The sequence below is a fragment of the Doryrhamphus excisus genome, chromosome 9 (assembly GCF_030265055.1).
Source record: "Doryrhamphus excisus isolate RoL2022-K1 chromosome 9, RoL_Dexc_1.0, whole genome shotgun sequence".
NCBI lineage: Eukaryota > Metazoa > Chordata > Actinopteri > Syngnathiformes > Syngnathidae > Doryrhamphus > Doryrhamphus excisus.
This window is the reverse complement of record NC_080474.1, coordinates 20,641,723-20,660,664: the sequence shown is the minus strand read 5'-3', so window position 1 is coordinate 20,660,664 and position 18,942 is coordinate 20,641,723. Positions and strand designations below refer to the sequence as shown.

The 18,942-nt window shown below is 40.4% G+C and overlaps 3 protein-coding genes across 3 annotated transcripts in view; 2 read left to right on the top strand and 1 right to left on the bottom strand.

Moving 5' to 3' along the window:
• tbl1x (transducin beta like 1 X-linked) overlaps positions 1-1,379 on the top strand; it is a 37,794-nt gene extending 36,415 nt beyond the window's left edge. Inside the window, exon 15 of the mRNA XM_058082275.1 lies at positions 458-1,379. Coding sequence (XP_057938258.1) covers positions 458-484 — 27 coding nt within the window. The 3' untranslated portion in view covers positions 485-1,379. The remainder of the gene's footprint in view (positions 1-457) is intronic.
• A 905-nt stretch (positions 1,380-2,284) lies between these two features.
• LOC131135876 (ankyrin repeat and SOCS box protein 9-like) lies at positions 2,285-18,682 on the top strand. The gene is made up of 12 exons (XM_058082282.1): positions 2,285-3,394; positions 3,743-3,819; positions 9,447-9,759; positions 11,228-11,543; positions 12,802-12,847; positions 13,754-14,118; positions 14,209-14,288; positions 15,915-16,022; positions 16,154-16,295; positions 16,381-16,515; positions 17,511-17,702; positions 17,819-18,682. The coding sequence occupies exons 6-12, from the start codon at positions 14,040-14,042 to the stop codon at positions 17,947-17,949; spliced, it is 867 nt and encodes a 288-aa protein (XP_057938265.1). The 5' UTR covers positions 2,285-3,394; positions 3,743-3,819; positions 9,447-9,759; positions 11,228-11,543; positions 12,802-12,847; positions 13,754-14,039; the 3' UTR covers positions 17,950-18,682.
• gpr143 (G protein-coupled receptor 143) lies at positions 2,562-11,831 on the bottom strand. The gene is made up of 9 exons (XM_058082281.1): positions 11,203-11,831; positions 9,641-9,750; positions 9,462-9,556; positions 8,280-8,372; positions 8,006-8,115; positions 7,825-7,933; positions 7,552-7,669; positions 6,219-6,474; positions 2,562-2,958 (listed from the first exon to the last, which is right to left on the bottom strand). The coding sequence occupies exons 1-9, from the start codon at positions 11,600-11,602 to the stop codon at positions 2,855-2,857; spliced, it is 1,395 nt and encodes a 464-aa protein (XP_057938264.1). The 5' UTR covers positions 11,603-11,831; the 3' UTR covers positions 2,562-2,854.
• Positions 18,683-18,942: the final 260 nt, after the last annotated feature.

The window sequence follows — 18,942 nt, the reverse complement described above, 5'->3', positions numbered from 1 at the left end:
TTTGTCTATATGTGCCCTGTGATTGGCTGGCCACCAGTCCAGGGTGTACCCCGCCTCCCGCCTGAAGTCAGCTGGGATAGGCTCCATAAAATAAATGGATGGATGGATGGCCGATTCCGTTCATGTAGGCGAAAGTCGGGGCCACCAAAACATGAAATGTCTGCTTCAGTGATGCTGTGAGAAAAGTCTCCTTCCTCCTTGGATCCACTCCATCACATTGAGCTGTTTTGTGGAAGATATCTGTCTCGGTTATTCAGCTCTTAACCTTTTATAAGACTCTGACAGCGTGTTAACTGAATGGGGGTTTATTGACATTTGCCCCCGGGTTGGATTGTGTTTTGGTCCAAAGTGTGTATCCATCAATTTGTGCTTCCATGTAAAAAAAAAAGTGACACTAAAAAGTAAAGTAAAAATGGTGCAGCCTTTATTAACTCGAGCCAATCCACCCCCCCTGCAGGTATGTGTTCTGGATCTCCGAAAATAGCAGACTTTGGACGGCGTATCCTGGAATGTGCAAACTGCCTTCTTTAGACATCAGCAAACACTCTCATTGCTCCCGGGAGGGGGCGTGGCAGGTAGGGCAGAGTCCAACAAAGAAAAAAAACAAACCCTCACAGACAAGAGGAGCGAACCACCACGAGGGGAGGGGGGGGAAGAGGCGGTGCACCTTATAAGCTGGCAGACCGAAGGCACCCCTTTGAGACCGACAGGAAGCCAGGGAAAGACATCCACAAGACTGGACTGACTCCAACTCCCCGCGGGCGCCGTTTTTACGAGGTTTCTAATGAGGAAGCACTGCATTTTTTTTTTCTTCCCTCCTCCTCCCCCCTCTCTTTTCCCGCTCCCTCCCTTGCGGGCCTCTGCGGTCCAGCTGTTTGGAAGGACGCATGAGTTACAGAGAGACACACGCCAAAAAGGCAGCAAATCACGGAGGAGAGAGACTTGCGGTGATGGAGGATGGCTTGTTGTAAGACCCCCGCCCATCTCCCCTCGACACCCATAAAATAAAAAGGTGGCTGCACTTTTTAAACACAAGATTCCACCCAAAAAAAAAATTCCCAAACTGGCCCAGTTTTCTCATTAATTGGAAAAAAATATGTAAAAAAAAAAACAAAAAAAAAAGTGTGGTTTACATAGATTTTTTTTGCCCTTTTTTGGATGTAAATGTAAAGAATGTAAAGATATGTAAATTAGATTAATACACAGACTTATATACTGTGTATATATGTTTATATACAGTACACCTTATTGACGTCACGTTAGGGGCTGACGGGCCGTGGCGAGGCCTCCTTTTTAACAAAATGTTTTTTCCAGTCCAGGCACAAACGTATCAGTCGCTCACTTGCCCCCCCCCCCCACTTTTTTTTTTTTTTTTTTTTTTTTTTTTTAAACTTCATGTTGCCTGTGTGGAATGGGATCAACAGCTACGGAGTGTTAGCATGACTACATTTTTTTGTCCCGCCCCCCCCCTTCCTCGGTCATTCTACTGAACAATCCAGATGGCGTCTGATGCTGCCAGCTGATCACTTTTGGTGGAGCAGCGGTAGTCCAGTGAGAGTCACCCACCCCCCCACCTTTTTTTTTTATTTCCAGTCCACTTGTGCTACATACAACATGAAGTGCATTTTTGTTTTTTTTGTCACAGTGGCTCCAGCAAAAGTTAACATTTTGCTGGACGTGAAGGGCCAACATTTCTATTACTCTTTTCCCTCTTCCTTAACTTTTTTTTTTTTTTTTTAAACACATCACAATTGGATGTCAATGGGCGGTTCATCGTTCTTCTGACTTTTTCAGAGCCATTATTGTCTGTGTCAGACTGAGAATTGGGCTGTGGGTTTGGTGGCCATTGTGGATGAAACGCTGTGACAGCTACTTATTACTATCTCTCGCACACCCTGGTCCAGGGTGTGGTCACCTGTTTCAAGATAAAACATTCAAGTCATTCAGTGTCTCAAATAAATCACTCTATTTTGATATCAGAACACCTTGGCTTTCAATTGTGTGACTGTTTTTATTTGTCATCGATTCTTTCAAAGCAGAAGGTAAAAGTTTATTCAGAAAAATCTTTGCAATTGCAATTTTCTTATGACATTGTATTCATTTACTTCAATAATTTGTCATGACTTAATTGTAATTATTTTATAGTAATTATATATGCATATTATTTTTGCATTTTAATTCCCCCTCAGTTTGATTTATATTAAATTTCTATGTATTTTTGTAATTTATTTATTGTTTTACAACAGGAAAAATGGACAGTAATTTTACAAGAATAACATCAGGAGAATAATGTTAAAATAAATAGGTTTAAAAATAGAATATTTCAAGAAAAATAATTTTACAACATGAAATTTGTAGTATTATGGGGGGTATTTTAGAAGCATTACATTGAAATATTAAATAAGTGATACATATGAGAAATAAACCAAAGAATAAAGAAGCAACGTTTAGAAAAAAAATGGTAAAATGTAGTATTTGGGTTATTTTCATAAAATTGTGAGCTATTTATATTTTTACAATGATGTAATATTACTGCTGCTTGTCATTGTATTATATTATTGTGGCGTAGTATTAGAATAGACTCATAGTATAAGTATTTGTTTTCAGTGTGGCCCTTTTTTGTACAAAAGACTTCTCACCATGTAAGAAAGACGTCTGCTATTTAATATTTCATCTGATGTGTGCAAAAAGACACCAGACAGAAAGGAATACAGTCATGTTGCTAAAAAAAAAACTAACTAGAAAAGATGCTAATCTTACACAAGATGATAACATCCATATTGTCAAGACATCTATAGGTTGTTACCAGCCAAAGTAGTTTACAGCAAAGTAGCGTTGTGCGACGGGATGCCGGCTAGCGCCTCCCTGGCGTCCCCAAGGATTCTCCATCAGCGTCTACATTGCCATAGTCGGGTAGCTCGCTGGATATGTGGATTTCAACTGTGCTAGATTCTGAACCTAGCAAGACAAACACGGGAGGATTAGCCATTTTAGTTCATAGTTGCATCCAGACGGGAACGGATAACTGAGTGATGTAATACACAAGGCACACCTGCGTGTGGCGCTGTGGGCAGATACGCGGACTGAACCACGTGACACACCATGTCATAGAAGAAGAACGGATACGCAAAAGTTCTTCGTTTTCGGCTTTTAAAGGCTCGTCGAAACGTACGAAAGAGTGGAATTACATTTGCCTCATTCTGGGACTGTAAGACAAGAAAATACCGGGAGAACGTCGCCTTCGGTGAGTCCTGGTGCTCAAAATATTCAGATATTATATTGGCTTGTCGTCAAAGTTTACTTCTGGTCACGGGGATGTGACGTCATTGTTTTAGAATTGTGGCGCGAGTCCATACGGCACGTGACTACCCAATTCGTACCCGGAAAACAATCGGTATTTTTGCTTCCTTCGTTCTTTACTTCGTTATGTTTGTTTTTCATAATATAACATTAATTCTTTATTAGTACAACTCTGATATGACATTATTACTCCTCATATTACAAGTTTATGCTCGTAAAAATGGGACCTTTTCCCATGCAAACAACTTCAATGACAACAAAATGTCGGCTATTTTCCATCAAAAGATGATGGCTTTTTTGCATGTGATTGCAAGGCTCGTTCGTGTTAGATGCTTTGCTCCACTGGAATGAATCCGATCATCTGCTTGATATTAATAATAATAATGGTCATCTTCATGAGGCGCTGAGATAACAATCACATGTCTGCACGCTTTGCAAACAGGAAATGAGAAGATTGGGACAAAAGGCTGGAGGAGCAAGAGAAGACATCTACTGTATTACCTCCACCAAGCACAAAAGGTAAGAAGTAGTTTTATTTTTCTTATTAGTTGTCATTAGTACCATTTTAGTCACCCCAGAATAATAAACAAATTGATGCTAACGTGTCAGATAGAGGAAGTAGCCTGCTAGGTAATTAACAGCTGATCCATAGAGAATAATGGATGATGACTGGACTGTACCATTTTATCAGAGTGCTTTAAGCCTGCTTGTTTGTAAGCTGGTTTCTTAATGAACCAGGAAGTCACTTTTGTTCTCGGGCTTAATTTTTTAACGCTGCCACAAACTGCCTCTAAATGAAAAGTCTTTTTTTGAATGACATGAATACGGCGTTCCGGATGCTTCCGGTGTAAAACAAAAGGTCATGGGTCATTTTATGTGGCCCACGAAAGCCTTGAAATAATATGAATAATAATAGGAGGTATTGAAATTATATATCAAAAACACATTTATTTTCAAACATATTTTTAGATATGTTTTGATTTTATTATTATTTATTTTTACCTTTTTTAAAAAGTTATTTTACATTAAATATAAAATAATTTAAATTAAATATAAAATAAAATAATTTTCGAATACACATATTTTAAACATACTCTATAATACAATGTAGAATATATAAATATATATACATTTTTGTATCATATATATTTTTTACTGTTTTAATATAATATATGAAGCAAATAATAATAACAGATGTAAAAGACTTATTCTCCCAGAGCTCATAAGGGCGGACAAACTGCACAAAAAGACACAAATACGCCACTATGTTTTGTTTTTCACTTTTGTTAGAGGAATTTATTTATTCTTTTTGCAATTAAGGTCACAAACCACTTCCAGAAAAGTATGATTCCGTCATCTTACATCATTCCCTATGATTCCCAGTTAACTGAATTTCTTCAAGGAATATTTGTCCTCCTTTTGCCTGTTTCTTGAAAAAAAAAAGTTACAGTTGTGTTGTATTACTCCATCCATAAATACATAATCTTGAATACAATCCTCCACCATTTTTAAACAATAGTGTGAGGAAGCTTTTTGGAATAGTCAAAGCAGCCGCATTAAGAAAAAAAAAATCTGGGATTTCAGAGAATAAAGTTGAAAATGTACAAGTAAAAAAAGTTATACATTTAGTAGAATAAAGTCGTATCGTATAGTTGTCTCAGGCAATGCCTGTAACAGATTTACATTTTTTCTCTCTGAAGTTTCCGACTTTATTCTCGTAATATTTCAATATTTTTCCCGTAAATTCACGACAAATCTGTGGCCTTAAAACACTGTCGTACGTTCCTTCTACCCCGGATTTAAAAATGGTACAGCCTCATGGTCCTAAGCCATTCTCTATAAACCAGGAGATGACCTGCTAAATAACGTACAGACGATCAAACAAATACAAATAGTATTAAGTTATGTTTGTTTGTTAGCTTGGCTCAGGTTTGCATGATGCGTTCTATGAATGCTCATTTCGCAATTCGCATGGGGGGTTATGGTCAAAGACCTCCGGCGAATGGTGAAAAATTGCAACTAATAAATTAATAAACTATTTGTGATCGTCTAATCCCTACAATACTGTATATATTAATATATTATCATAATAGTTTGATCTCTTATCAAAACAAATAACACCCCTATAGCCACCTATATGCTCGTATTCTTCAATATAGTAAACATAATAACAGAAAATAAGACTCATCCTTGGTGTGTTACTATATATTAGTTCCCCTCTGTGACTTGAGTGAGGGATGGACAGGAAGTGACATTGGGGGCTTCACAGATGAGTTTTGGCTTGCTGTGGCTACAATTTTAATTTTTTAATTTGTGGATAAGCGATACAGAAAATGGATGGATGTATTATTATGCCTGCAATCAAGTCTGGTGATTGTGTGTCTCACTGAACATGGCAGTAACATTACTGACACCTAGTGGCCAGTGTAGAATACTACATCATCACATCATATTGGCATGTATCTTCTGATTGCCTTTTGTTAGTATTTTAGGTCTCTTTTATGCTGGAAAATGCTTCATTCATGCATTAATATTTACAATGTACTTAAATATGCATATTTGTTATTAATAATAGGCCATGTTCAACCACAAAATTGCATGATTTAGTAATATATTTATGAAAAAACATGATGAAGCGATGACGACTGTATTTACAATTTGAAACAGAGAAATGTGACTGTGCGGGGGAGCGAATGCTGACCCCCGAATAAGCAGGGTAGCGATAGAAACTGATCATGTCGGCCCGAGTGCTGCGTGAAAGGAAATGAAAAAGCAGCGTTTTTATCAGTGAGAGTTATCTTGTGGGGAAAATGAAATAAAACTAAACAATATGATAACCTTCAATAAGTCTTTTATCACCCAGCATCACCAGCCCTGATACACAGGCGAGTTATGGGAGCCATCATGAGTCCAGTTACCTTCCGAGAGGACGCTGATGGCGTCCGACTGCGGCTGCCCGTTGCCGTTCATATTTTTCTTGGCCTCCTGGACGTGGCTCTGGTAGAGCAGGGCTGTGCCCACCATGGCGTTGTGGCCCCCGCCGTTGGCCACTGAGGTGGAGGCCGACTCCCAGGCCAGCTCTCTCCTGCCTTGCAGGCTCAGGTCCACATCGAAGCCCGTCCAGCCGTGGAAGGCCAGCGTGTTGAGGAAGGCCTGCATGGGGTTCAAGATCCCCTGTCGGAGAATAAATACACAGCAGTGAGGGACTCTCCTCAAATAGTGGCCTGCGCTCTAATTGACGCCATGCCCCAATTAGTCAGTGGGTGTGTGTCCATTTGAATACATAAACACCACGCCTGAAATAGAGGTATCATATTCGTAAATACCATGTCTCAAGTGGAGGTATATTAGTAAACACCACACCTCAATTGGAGGTATCATATTAGTAAACACCACACCTCAAAGAGAGGTATCATATTCTTAAACACCACGCTTCGGATGGAGGTATATTAGTAAATACCACACCTTAAATAGAGGTATCATTAGTAAACACCATGCTTCAAATAGAGGTATCATAATCGTAAACACCGTGCCTCAAATAGAGGTATCATAAGAGTAAGTGCCACGCTTCAAATAGAGGTATCATATTAGTAAACACCACGCCTCGGATGGAGGTATATTAGTAAATACCACACCTCAAATAGAAGCATCATATTAGTAAACACCACGCCTCAAATGGAGGCATCATATTAGTAAACACCACGCCTCAAATGGAGGTATCATATTAGTAAACACCACGCTTCAAATGGAGGTATCATATTCGTAAACACCACGCCTCAAATGGAGGTATCATATTCGTAAACACCACGCCTCGGATGGAGGTATCTTATTAGTAAACACCACGCCTCGGATGGAGGTATCATATTAGTAAACACCACGCCTCAAATGGAGGTATCATATTAGTAAACACCACACCTCGATTGGAGGTAACACATTAGTAAACACCACACCTCAAATGGAGGTATCTTATTAGTAAACACCACGCCTCGGATGGAGGTATCATATTAGTAAACACCACGCCTCAAATGGAGGTATCATAATAGTAAACACCACACCTCAAATGGAGGTATCATATTAGTAAACACCACACCTCAAATAGAAGCATCATAATAGTAAACACCACGCCTCAAATGGAGGTATCTTATTAGTAAACACCACACCTCAAGTAGAGGCCTAGTGGTTAGCATGCAGGCCTCACAGCTAGGAGATCCGAGTTCAATTCCCGTAGATTACCGTATGAAAAGAAATTACCATGATAAACCATGTGATGAGAGCAGCGTTGCGGATGTTCCTGAGACCGCTGTCCCCAACGTCCACCTGCATCTCCAGGTAGAAGAGGAGGCCCTCATTGATGATGTTGGGAAGCCAACTGAAACCGCACAGCAACAACACAGGAACATCATGAACCCTTCCATCAAACACACGCCTCATGATTGTTGTCACGTGTTTGACCTCTCATGTGAGCGTCCCGAACACGGACACTTCCTGAGGTAGATAACAACGCCACACATGAAAGGAACCCACCAGATGATAAAAACCAGCATGATTTTAAAGAAGCGTATTTTTATGGCGCTGGCCAGTCTCCTCTCGTTTTCTGTGTAGATCCCTTGGCGTCCTTTCAGCAGCGATGTCACTGAACGGAAAATGGAGCTTATTTGTATTCCCATTTGGGACTTTATGAGAGGACGTCACTTTAGATACTGACCTGCTGATGTTGTCCTGTTGAAGAAGATGGGGTTGGCCACCAAGACCAGCAGCATGGGCGCGTACGTGGTGATGTAGTGAGGAATAGCGTGCTGAAGACCTTGTTCACAGCTGGACAGACCAAAAAAAATATATAAATATTACAAATATTATGACTACCCTACCAACCAAAAACCTCACATTCATTTTGTTTTGTTCCACAAACAGGAAGTGAAAATGTAATGTGTTTACATCATCTATCAACAAGAACATGTTCTGCAGCAGAAGAGTCTTACTTGGAGATGGAGGGGTAGTAGAGCATGGCCACGCCTTCCACACACAGCAGCAAAGCCAGACCCCAAGTGATCATGTGGTAGAGGATAATGGTGCTGAGGATAAAGGAGGGCAGGGCGAGTCATGAGACCCCAGCACACATGCCTGTGCAGCTCCGTCTTTGTCCTCGGGACACGTTTGATACCAGACATGCTTTTGATAGCCACAAGTACAACACCGAGTACTGAAAATGTCCAACCTGTTAGACCAGGGGTCTCAAACACGCGGCCCGCGGGCCATATGTGGCCCGCAGGACACTAGTTTGAGGCCCCCGCCTTGATATGAAAGTTTAATGTTAGCGCGCAAGTTTGATATGGATGCTGTATGGTATCATGTACCCAGAAAAAATTATTACGTTTGATTCATGTTCATGTTAAAGGTTAAATAACTGTTAATAGTTATCCTCCCTATCCATGTGGAAGTGGTAAGTTTTTGGCTATTTAAGTTTAAAGGAAATAACTTGTAAGGCTACCGTTTAGGTCGCTAGCTCTCTAGTTTGCGAGTTAGCATATTGCGCAATATGTTGTAAATAAAAAGAGTATAAATGTGACTATAGTCGTGTTTTGTCATGTCTACAGGGCTCTAATAATGCTTTGTTCATTTTAATTTGAAAAAAAATAATTTGTCTACCCACCAACTATATGTGGTTTCTTAAGTTTTTATTATTTGACGTTTTATTATTATTATTATATTTATTTATTTATTACTGATTGATTGATTTTCTTTATTCTTGATTTGTTTATTTATTTTTCATCTTACTTTTTATTTTTCTACAAAAAATAAGATATTTGAGAACAGTGGAATGTTTTATCAGAGCTTTTCTTGTAGAAAATTGGAACCAAAGCAAAGTTTTTTAATTTTTTTTGTTTTTAATAAATGCGTTTTTTTGTTGTTGTTTTTTTGGAAAACCTGATGCGGCCCAGTCTCACCCAGACCCGAGCTCCAGTGGCCCCCAAGTAAATTGAGTTTGAGACCCCTGTGTTAGACGCTGACGGGTCATGATACTCCAAAAGCAGCTTTATGTTATAAAAAAATATACAACCCCAGTTGTTAATGTTTTTTAAGCCGGTGCAAAGTCGAGACCCCTGGTGGTTATTTAATTTTGTATCCGTTTCATCTTCTAATCATAGACGGCGGCGCTTCACCTGATCCCCGCAGACGTCTTCACCACCAGGAACACATCCACGGCATAGCAGAACGTCCACCAGAAAGAAGCGCTGTAGAACAACTGGATCCACATCTGCAAACATTATGCAACACGGCCGTCAATGCAAGCAAGGCTTGGTCTACATCTGAGATGAAAATGATGCGCTGCGACGCGTACGGCACTGCCCAGGCAGAAGACGTCCGGCCAGACGTCGGTGCTGTTGACCTCTGAGATCTGCGCCACGGTGCTGGGCAGACCCATCCATAGAGATGACCTCAAAAGGATCCCTGGAGGAGGTACGTGTAGGTTACTGGTTATTGACCAGTTTGGTCAGGTCTTTACATAACGTTACATCATAGTTCAAGTAGAAGCTACTTCATGGAATAATGCAACACATGCGATATGATGAGCATTTATCTTCTCATAGTGGCCTCAAATAGACGACCATTCACACCCACATTCATTCCAAGTGGGAATCAAACCCAGGTCTTGTGGCGAACATGCTAACCACTCACCATTGTGCGGCAAAACCAGATAAAATAACATAATTTTGACACATTATTCTGTATCAAATATCTAAAGAACCATAACATAAACACAAAATAATGTCTTTACAAATATAACACCATGAAGTAGGGATCGACCGATTTTCCGGCTGATACTGATACCGATTTCTTTCCATCACCCTTAGCCGATGGCCGATACTGCTTTTGCTCCCTCAATTTATATGAAAAAAATGACAATGATAACAAATATTTATTGAAATGTAAACACTGAACATAGTAGAATTCTGCTTTTAAAAGGAGTAAATATTCAAATATTGTGCAAAATATTTCTGTCGTAGTTTAAGTTTTATCGAGCATCGATTTGATGACTGCTCCTCCGCAGTGACGCATTAGTTAAAGTTGAAAACGCTGCCCGGTGGATGCCTGTCTGTAAATCATGCGGTGGAAAAATATATCAGCGAACTCACGCGCGTATCGGCCGATACCGATTCAAGTAAAGAACGCAAATATCGACCCGATATATATCGGCCGGCCGATGTATCGGTGGATCCTTACCATGAAGTATTTATCATTTTTATATTTGGAAGTGAACTACATATCTGTGTTAATATTTCCCTACAATGTGAAACCTTCTGCACGCTTCACTCCTCCATGTTCTTCAAATTCACATCTTATCAATTACGGCTCTAAAGGTGACATCCATTAATGTGCAGTTGCATCATCACCTCATGCAAAAAAAACAAAAAACCTGCAAAAGACGTATAAATACATATTTGGTATTGAAAGAGTTCAAATTTGTTATTTAAATTTTTTGTTTGTATTTAATCCCGAAAAAACATGACACGTGAAATAGAAACTAAACCAAGCAGTGAAACCTTTCCAATCACAAAGCGCTGTGCTCTGTCATCCGCACCTCAAATACGTGCCACTAGGGGGCTCTAATAACGTCGGACATGGTACCTGTAAAGCTGACATTTACGGTGCGGTTGTGTTATATACATCTGCCATTTGTAATGAGCTCAGTAACGTTATCATAATATTAGAAACCACTTTCATGAATGGCTTATGATGCAATGGCAGACTTCAAGCATATAGTTTAAGTTCTTCAGTTTTTGTATTGGATTGTGAAGGTGTACCTAATTTATTGTCCAGTTCAGAGCATTCCCCAAAAGTCGTTTAGAGTCCAAACCAGAAGCCACAAAAAGATGTAAATACATATAGTGTAAGTCTTACCTGTGCATCCCATAATATCACACAGGGTGATGATGAAGAGTATCCGTGAGGAGGATGCAGGTCTGGGCAGAGGGTACTGTCCCAGTCTCCTGTAGCCTTTCCTCTTGGGCAGGATCTGCAGGACGGTGAAGACCAGGCTCAGGGCGGCGCTGCCCACCGTTAGCGCTCCGAACAGATCCGGCTGGAAAGTCACCATCAAGTCGGTGGCCGAGTCCCGGTTCGAGCAGCAGAAGGTCTCCAAACGAGGGGATGCCATGACGCGCTGTGCACACCCAGCCGGGGCTGCTGGCTCCCAACGGAAGGAAGGAAGGAAGAAAGGAGGAGAAAAAAGGGGGCAGGAAGTAAGCGAGTGTTTAGCCCAATTCTCTGACAAATCACATGGTCCATCATGTGCTTCCATTTAATCCCCGGCAACGGCAGCGGCGCTACAATAGCACTCCAGACGGGGCTGGGGAACAGTGGGGGGGGGGCTGAGACTTGACTTTTTCATCTATATGGACCAGGCGCTGGACATAATATTAGGTACACCGCAGTTTAATGACGTCCAATGCCGCAGCAGGATCTAAAATAGTCCTTTACAAAGATGGTCAGGCTCCGGTATTCATTACTTATTTATTATTATATAATTAGCATTATTCTAAATTCATTTATCATCATTTATTACTTTTTATGACATTAATGTTTTAAATATAAAAAAATTGTAATGCAAAATAGTATATTTGTGCACATTAATGCACGGTTGTATAAAGATAATACAATCTGAAATAATACTGTCAAAAGTATTTTAACAAATTCAAAAAAATTTTATTTAATCCAAATAAATTTTTATTTATTTCATGGCATTTTACATCATTCTTTGTAAAATATTTAAACTTTTTAAAGTAAATAATTCACACACTAATACATGTTGTATAAAATGGTGATATATATATATATGTGATATTTATGCATTTAATTACCTTTTTATTTCAATATTTGAATATATATTTAAATAAATATTTTGAAATATTTGAATGCAATAGCATTAACATAATATTAACTCAATCAATAAATGATATGTTAAATTGGGAAGAGGTGATTTAAGTTGGGTAATCATTTAATAAGTCGATACAAACTGCGGAGAATATTATTGATACTAGAATTGTTGCCCTTTATTTGCCCCCCCCCGTAGTGACCTATGGATGCAGCACGGCAATTGATGCCACCTACTTTCTTCTACCTGTGGCTGCAGAGTGCCGTTTAGCAACAGTACAGTGTTGAATTACAACGACACATGCTATGCTAATATGCTAATTACATTTGATTCATTTGGTTTCCATTATTTTCCTTATTGAAGTCCCAGTCAAATACTCCCAATGACCCCAAAGACTGTTTGTCCTGCATGCATTGTTGACATTTATGGACAATGGGATCATCCATGCGGCTTATTAGTCTCGCTGTCATGTGACCTGCCTTTGATACGAGCAATGGTGAACATGGTGGTCTGTGTTTACATTAGCTCTTCATTTTATGGAACGCTTGGCCCCCGACTCACTTGTATCACTCTTTATGATTAAGAACTCCAGCTAAATTGATATTATTTCTTATTTTATTTCCCAGCTGGGCTCCATGTTGGCCACACAGGCGGGAGTCCGGGAAGACCCAGGTTCGAATCTCCGCTTGGGCATCTCTGTGTGGAGTTTGCATGTTCTTGTGTGAATGGTTGTTTGTCTATATGTGCCCTGTGATTGGCTGGCCACCAGTCCAGGGTGTACCCCGCCTCTTGCCCGAAGACAGCTGGGATAGGCTCCAGCATACTCACAACCCTAGTGAGGATAAGCGGCATAGAAAAAGAATGGATGGATATTTCAGCGCTGGCTTGATCAGGCTCTGCACCAGGCCCCCTGTAGTTTCATTGTCGTTAGAGACAAATGTCCACAAATGGTCATTACGTGTCAGAATTTTGGAACAATAATAAAATTAATATAATAATAATAAAATAACATAAATATTATTAAATTAAAATAAATTTTCAATCAACTTTCTTCCCATAAATTCATTTTTTTTCTTATATACATTTTTACACAACTTTATTTTCAGAAAATTTTCTGACTTTTCTTACTTTTTATCCTAAAAATGTTTTCTTAAAATCATAACTTTATTCTCTTAAAATTATGACTTACTTACGTGTTTTTCTCATAAAATGACGACCTTTATCTCGTCATAATCCGACTTTGTTCACATAAATCAACGGCTTTTCTTCTCGTAATATAATTTATTTCTCTCAATTGTACTCGTTTTGTCCTCCTGCATTGACTTTTATTTTTTGTATGATTTTTTTCAGAAAATGACAGTTTTCTTTTTTCATTCCAGTAAAATTAATTGTTAAATTTAATCTTAAATATTCTAAAAATTTATTCTTTCAATGTGGCCTTAATAGTCTTTTGTAAAAATCCACTAAAATAGTCAAAACAGCAATAAATAAGTTAAAAAAACATAAAAAAAAACTGTGTGTGTGTGTGTGTGTACAGTGTCTGTGTTCACTCAGCTGGTGTGTCTTTTTAAACCGTAGACCAGGAGAGTCTTCCAAACATGTTTGGTGTCACATGTCAAAAGTCCCAACCTGTTGAGCGAGGCTCCGTTGTCTGTTGGCTAAGACCCGCCCACAGCCTGCTTCCTGGAGGGCAAATAGCTGCTCTGAAGAGGAAATGACATCACAGCGCTGAGCGAGCTGCCACACACACACACACACACACACAGAGAACAAAATGAAGACCAGATGTATTTGAGGCATGCTTCCACTTTGACACGGTGGAAAAGAGGAGAGACGGAAAAACAAGTTTAGTGACAAGGACAAGATGTCAGGAGGACGTGAAGAGACACCGCCGGGCAGTCAAAGTCAAGCTGCTGTTTTCTTCTCCAATCCTCTGATGAGTGGTGAGTGACACACACACACACACACATACACACACACTTACGGACACATGTGATGGCGCATATTTGAATGGTTGTGTATTGTCCACACAGATGTGGAATCAGACTGGGCTCCCATTCACGATGCTGCATTTAATGGACGCGTCCTTAACCTGCACAGGCTCATTGCTCAGGTATTTAACGCTCTGCTTCAACGGCGTCATCACAGGACCAACAACTGCAACCTAAATCGTTATAGCTGGAGTTTGTACAGAGCATGCAAAAAATCATATTACAGTAAACCTCGGATATATCGAACTCGGATATATCGGAACTTCGCTCACAACGGACAGATAAAAAAGAACCGATTTTTCTGTAATGCATTTCCAATAAAAAATTCATTGCATATATCGGATTTTTTATAACGGATTTCGCCTATTTGGGACAAAATCTCCAGTCCCGTTCCAATGCATTTCCATGAAATTTCCCTGGCATATATCGGATGGCTGCATCGTGGCGCTCCGATTCGCCGAATCGTGACAGGCCGCTATACGACGTCATTTGCAGCGTTTGCAGCGTTGCCTGCGCGTCCAGGTACATTGGAAACATAGTCAAGGAAGTGCCTTTTTATAACGGATAAAATCCCATTTACGCATATACCGGATATAAATCCCATATATGCGTAAAACGGACATTTTCCGGTATACGCATATAACGGATTTCGCTTATATCGGACAAAACCAGTAGGAACAATTGAATCCGATATATCCGAGGTTTACTGTATCATACATACGGTAACAGTACATGAATAGAAAAAACAAGCTTAATATTTGTAATATTATGGATAATAACATTTTTACTGTGTTTTGGGTTGGATTAGGGGGTTAGAGTTAGAGGGTTTAGGATCAGGGTTACTCATTTTTACAGATTCAACGTGGGAAATATTAAAAGAAATGCTGGAATGTCCCAGGCAAAAATCTTCATTTAAGGTAAAAAAAAAGCAAAAAAAAAAAGCACTACGACAATTAAATCATAGTACTAAGACAATTAAATAATATTGCAAAAATAATGTAACTTTGACAATATTACAAGTTTAGCACATTATTAAAATAATATAATAGTGCAAGGAAAATTCTGTATTTTACACTAATATTATATTATATTACAATATACAATACAATAATAATCATATTAATAACATACAATATATTATATTATTATATTATAAAAATGCCCTCATTTTATGGGGGAAAATGTCAATTTTATAACATAAATGCAACCAAACTATTAAAAGAAAAAAGTTTACATTTTATGCGAAACGTCAGAAGACGACAAGAAAAAAAGTCAATTCAAATTTTATGTGAAAGATAAATTATTACAAAGAAAAACAGTTGTAATATTGAAATTTTTTTTTAATTTTTACAAGAAAAATTAAATATTTTACAAGACTTTAATTAATTAAAGACATTGTAAGAAAATATATGAATGTGAAAAGATCTAATTTCACTGACTACTAGTATAAAGCCGTAATATTATCTCCATAAAAGTTGTCATTGTTTAAGAAGTTGTAGTTTCACCAGATAAAACTGTAGTATTGCATAAAGTAGTGATATACATACAGTTATATGTATATATATGTATATACATATAAAAAAAATAAATATATTGTAACATTACCAGAATGAAGTCATTATATTTGCCTGATAAAAGTAAAAATATTTAAAGTTGTTTCTTGTAGTATTGTGACTTTTTCCCCGACAAATGCAACTTAAACTTTGTCACACCGGTCATGTTGGATGTACTTCCTGTGTGGTTTGCAGGGTGCACGCGTGAACCTGAGCACGCTGGACCGCGTCACCCCCCTCCACGGCGCGTGTATTGCGGGCCATGCGTCCTGTGCTAAGCTTCTGCTGCAAAACGGCGCCCATGTTAGTAAGCTATTGTCATTCCGTCAGTAATTAACCCAACTCATTAAGATCACTCATTAACACATTTGGACCGTATGAGTGAATGTATTCATATGGAAATATAATAACAATAATAATAATAGACTTGTCAGGTCAACAGTGTGACGTTAAACGGACAAACGGCGCTATCGGAAGCCTGCTCCCGAGGTCATGTGACCTGCGTATCGCTGCTCCTTCGGCACGGAGCGAGCACATCGGGGAGCGATGCGCCGATGCACGCGGCTGCGGCCAAAGGTCAGAGGTCACGTTCCTGCACACACGCTAATCTTTAAACCATCCCGACGACATCACGCACGTACCTTGTTGTGTTTGGTTCAAGGTTACCCAGAATGCATCGAGTCTCTCGCCGAGCACGGCGCTGACCTGGATTATAACATCGACCAATCAGGCGCCCCTCTGCACGTGGCGTGCTCCAATCAGCAGATGACCACCGTGAGGAAGCTTCTTCATCTTGGTAGGAATCCTTCTTCCCTGATACATCATCATCATCATCATCATAAATAAATAGGAATATTACAGGAGTAGAAGTTGCAATACTGCAAGAAAAAGTTTTAATATTCATTCATTCATTTTCTACCGCTTATCCTCACAAGAGTCACGGGGGTGCTGGAGCCTATCCCAGCTGTCTTGGGGCGAGAGGCGGGGTACACCCTGGACTGGTGGCCAGCCAATCACAGGGCACATATAGACAAACAACCATTCACACTCACATTCATACCTATGGACAATTTGGAGTCGCTAATTAACCTAGCATGTTTTTGGTCCAGGGTGTACCCCACCCCGCCTCTCACCCAAAGACAGCTGGGATAGGCTCCAGCACCCCCTCGACCCTTGTGAGGATAAGCAGTAGAAAAAGAATGAATGAATGTATGAATGAATGAGTGTAAAGGTGACTGTAGGGGTGTTATTTAAGGTCTAGAGGACTCTACTAATGTTAAAAACTGTATTTAGAAGGTCATGAACGGGTTCTCGGCTGCACGGTGGTTGAGTGGTTAGCACGCAGACCTCACAGCTTTGAGACCCGTGTTCAATTCCCCCCTCGGCCATCTCTGTGTGGAGTTTGCATGTTCTCCCCGTGCATGCGTGGGTTTTCTCCGGGTACTCCGGTTTCCTCCCACATTCCAAAAACATGCTAGGTTAATTAGCCACTCCAAATTGTCCATAGGTATGAATGTGAGTGTGAATGGTTGTTTGTCTATATGTGCCCTGTGATTGGCTGGCCACCAGTCCAGGGTGTACCCCTTCCTCTCGCCCCAAGACAGCTGGGATAGGCTCCAGCACCCGCGACCCTTGTGAGGAAAAGCGGTAGAAAATGAATGATTGACAGCCCTAATCGATGAATGTTGCAGTTCAATTCCAATTCTTGTTAAATGACTAATGAACATTATGAGGTCAAGGCATGGTTCATTGTGCAAGTGTACCCAACATGGCGGTCTGACTCCATTTCAGGTGCTAGTGCAAACAGTCGTGGTTCAGGGGAATCGCCCCTGCACATCGCCGCTCGTCTGTCCAATCCAGACATGGTGTCGGTGCTGCTCAACCACGGGGCGGACGCCTCCATGCGGAACCCGGACGGGAAGCGGCCCCTGGACCTGGCGCCCCCCGACAGTGCGGTAGAGAGGCTGCTCAGGCAAAGTGGAGGTACTCCTTAAAGTCACCTCGTAGCCCCATGAAGCCTCGTCTTGGCTAATAATAATAATAATAATAATATTAATAATAATAATAATAATCTTTGTGGTGGATCCGCCCACCCTTAGGGGTGCCCCCGCTGATGCAGCTGTGCCGCCTGCACATCAGGAGGACTTTAGGCAAGCAGAGACTGGTTAGGATTTTTGACCTTCACCTCCCCACAGAACTCGAACACTATCTTCTCCACGTGTCACACTAGAGAGGGTGCGGTTCTCTACTTGGCCAACAGAGGGAGCGCTTACATAATATTTGATGCTGATCTCACACACGGGAGCCTCTGTGGACTAAGTTGATTCTCAGGAGCCCACTGGAGAAGACAAGTGTGTTTTATAGTCAAAGTCAGAAGGTCATCATCATCATCATCATCATCAGTCCTCACGGCCAAAAATGTTGCATTCATGAGCTGCCACACGCTTCCTTTCTCTGCTGCTTTCATTTCTTCTTCTTGATTCCCTCCTTCAACATTTTGGAGCCTTTTTCTCACCAAACCTGACAACGTAGCGTAGTGCAACCCGGGATAGGTAGAGGTCACTCAGGTCGAGCGAATGAGGAAGGTGACCAAGGTGAGTTTGACAGCAAAATATAAGCCCCCCCCCCGTCAAAAAAAACCTATATTGTGCCTTGATGATGTGTCACTGTGTGAAAGAGCACACTATCCCACTTCACAAACAATAGGGGACCAGATAAAGTGCCTTGAGGGACACCAACGCTAACGCCACCTTTCGCTATAGCAAAAAACAGGTAATCCTTTCCCTTGCCCACCCCCCCAAAAAAACCCCAACCAAAAACCAGGTAATCCTTTCCCTTGCCCCCCACCCCCAAAAAAACCCAACCAGAAAACATGTAACCCTTTCCCTTGCCCCCCCCCCAAAAAAACCCCAACCAAAAAACAGGTAATCCTTTCCCTTGCCCCCCACCCCAAAAAAACCCAACCAGAAAACATGTAACCCTTTCCCTTGCCCCCCCCCCCCCCCAAAAAAACCCCAACCAAAAAACAGGTAATCCTTTCCCTTGCCCCCCCCCCAAAAAAAAACCCAACCAAAAAACAGGTAATCCTTTCCCTTGCCCCCCCTAAATAAAACCCCTATATATTCAAGTGTATAAACAAATACCACATCTGTATTGTCTTATAAAAAAGACAATAACAGCATGGGACTGAGTACAGTGCCTTGTGGAAAACACACGCATACAT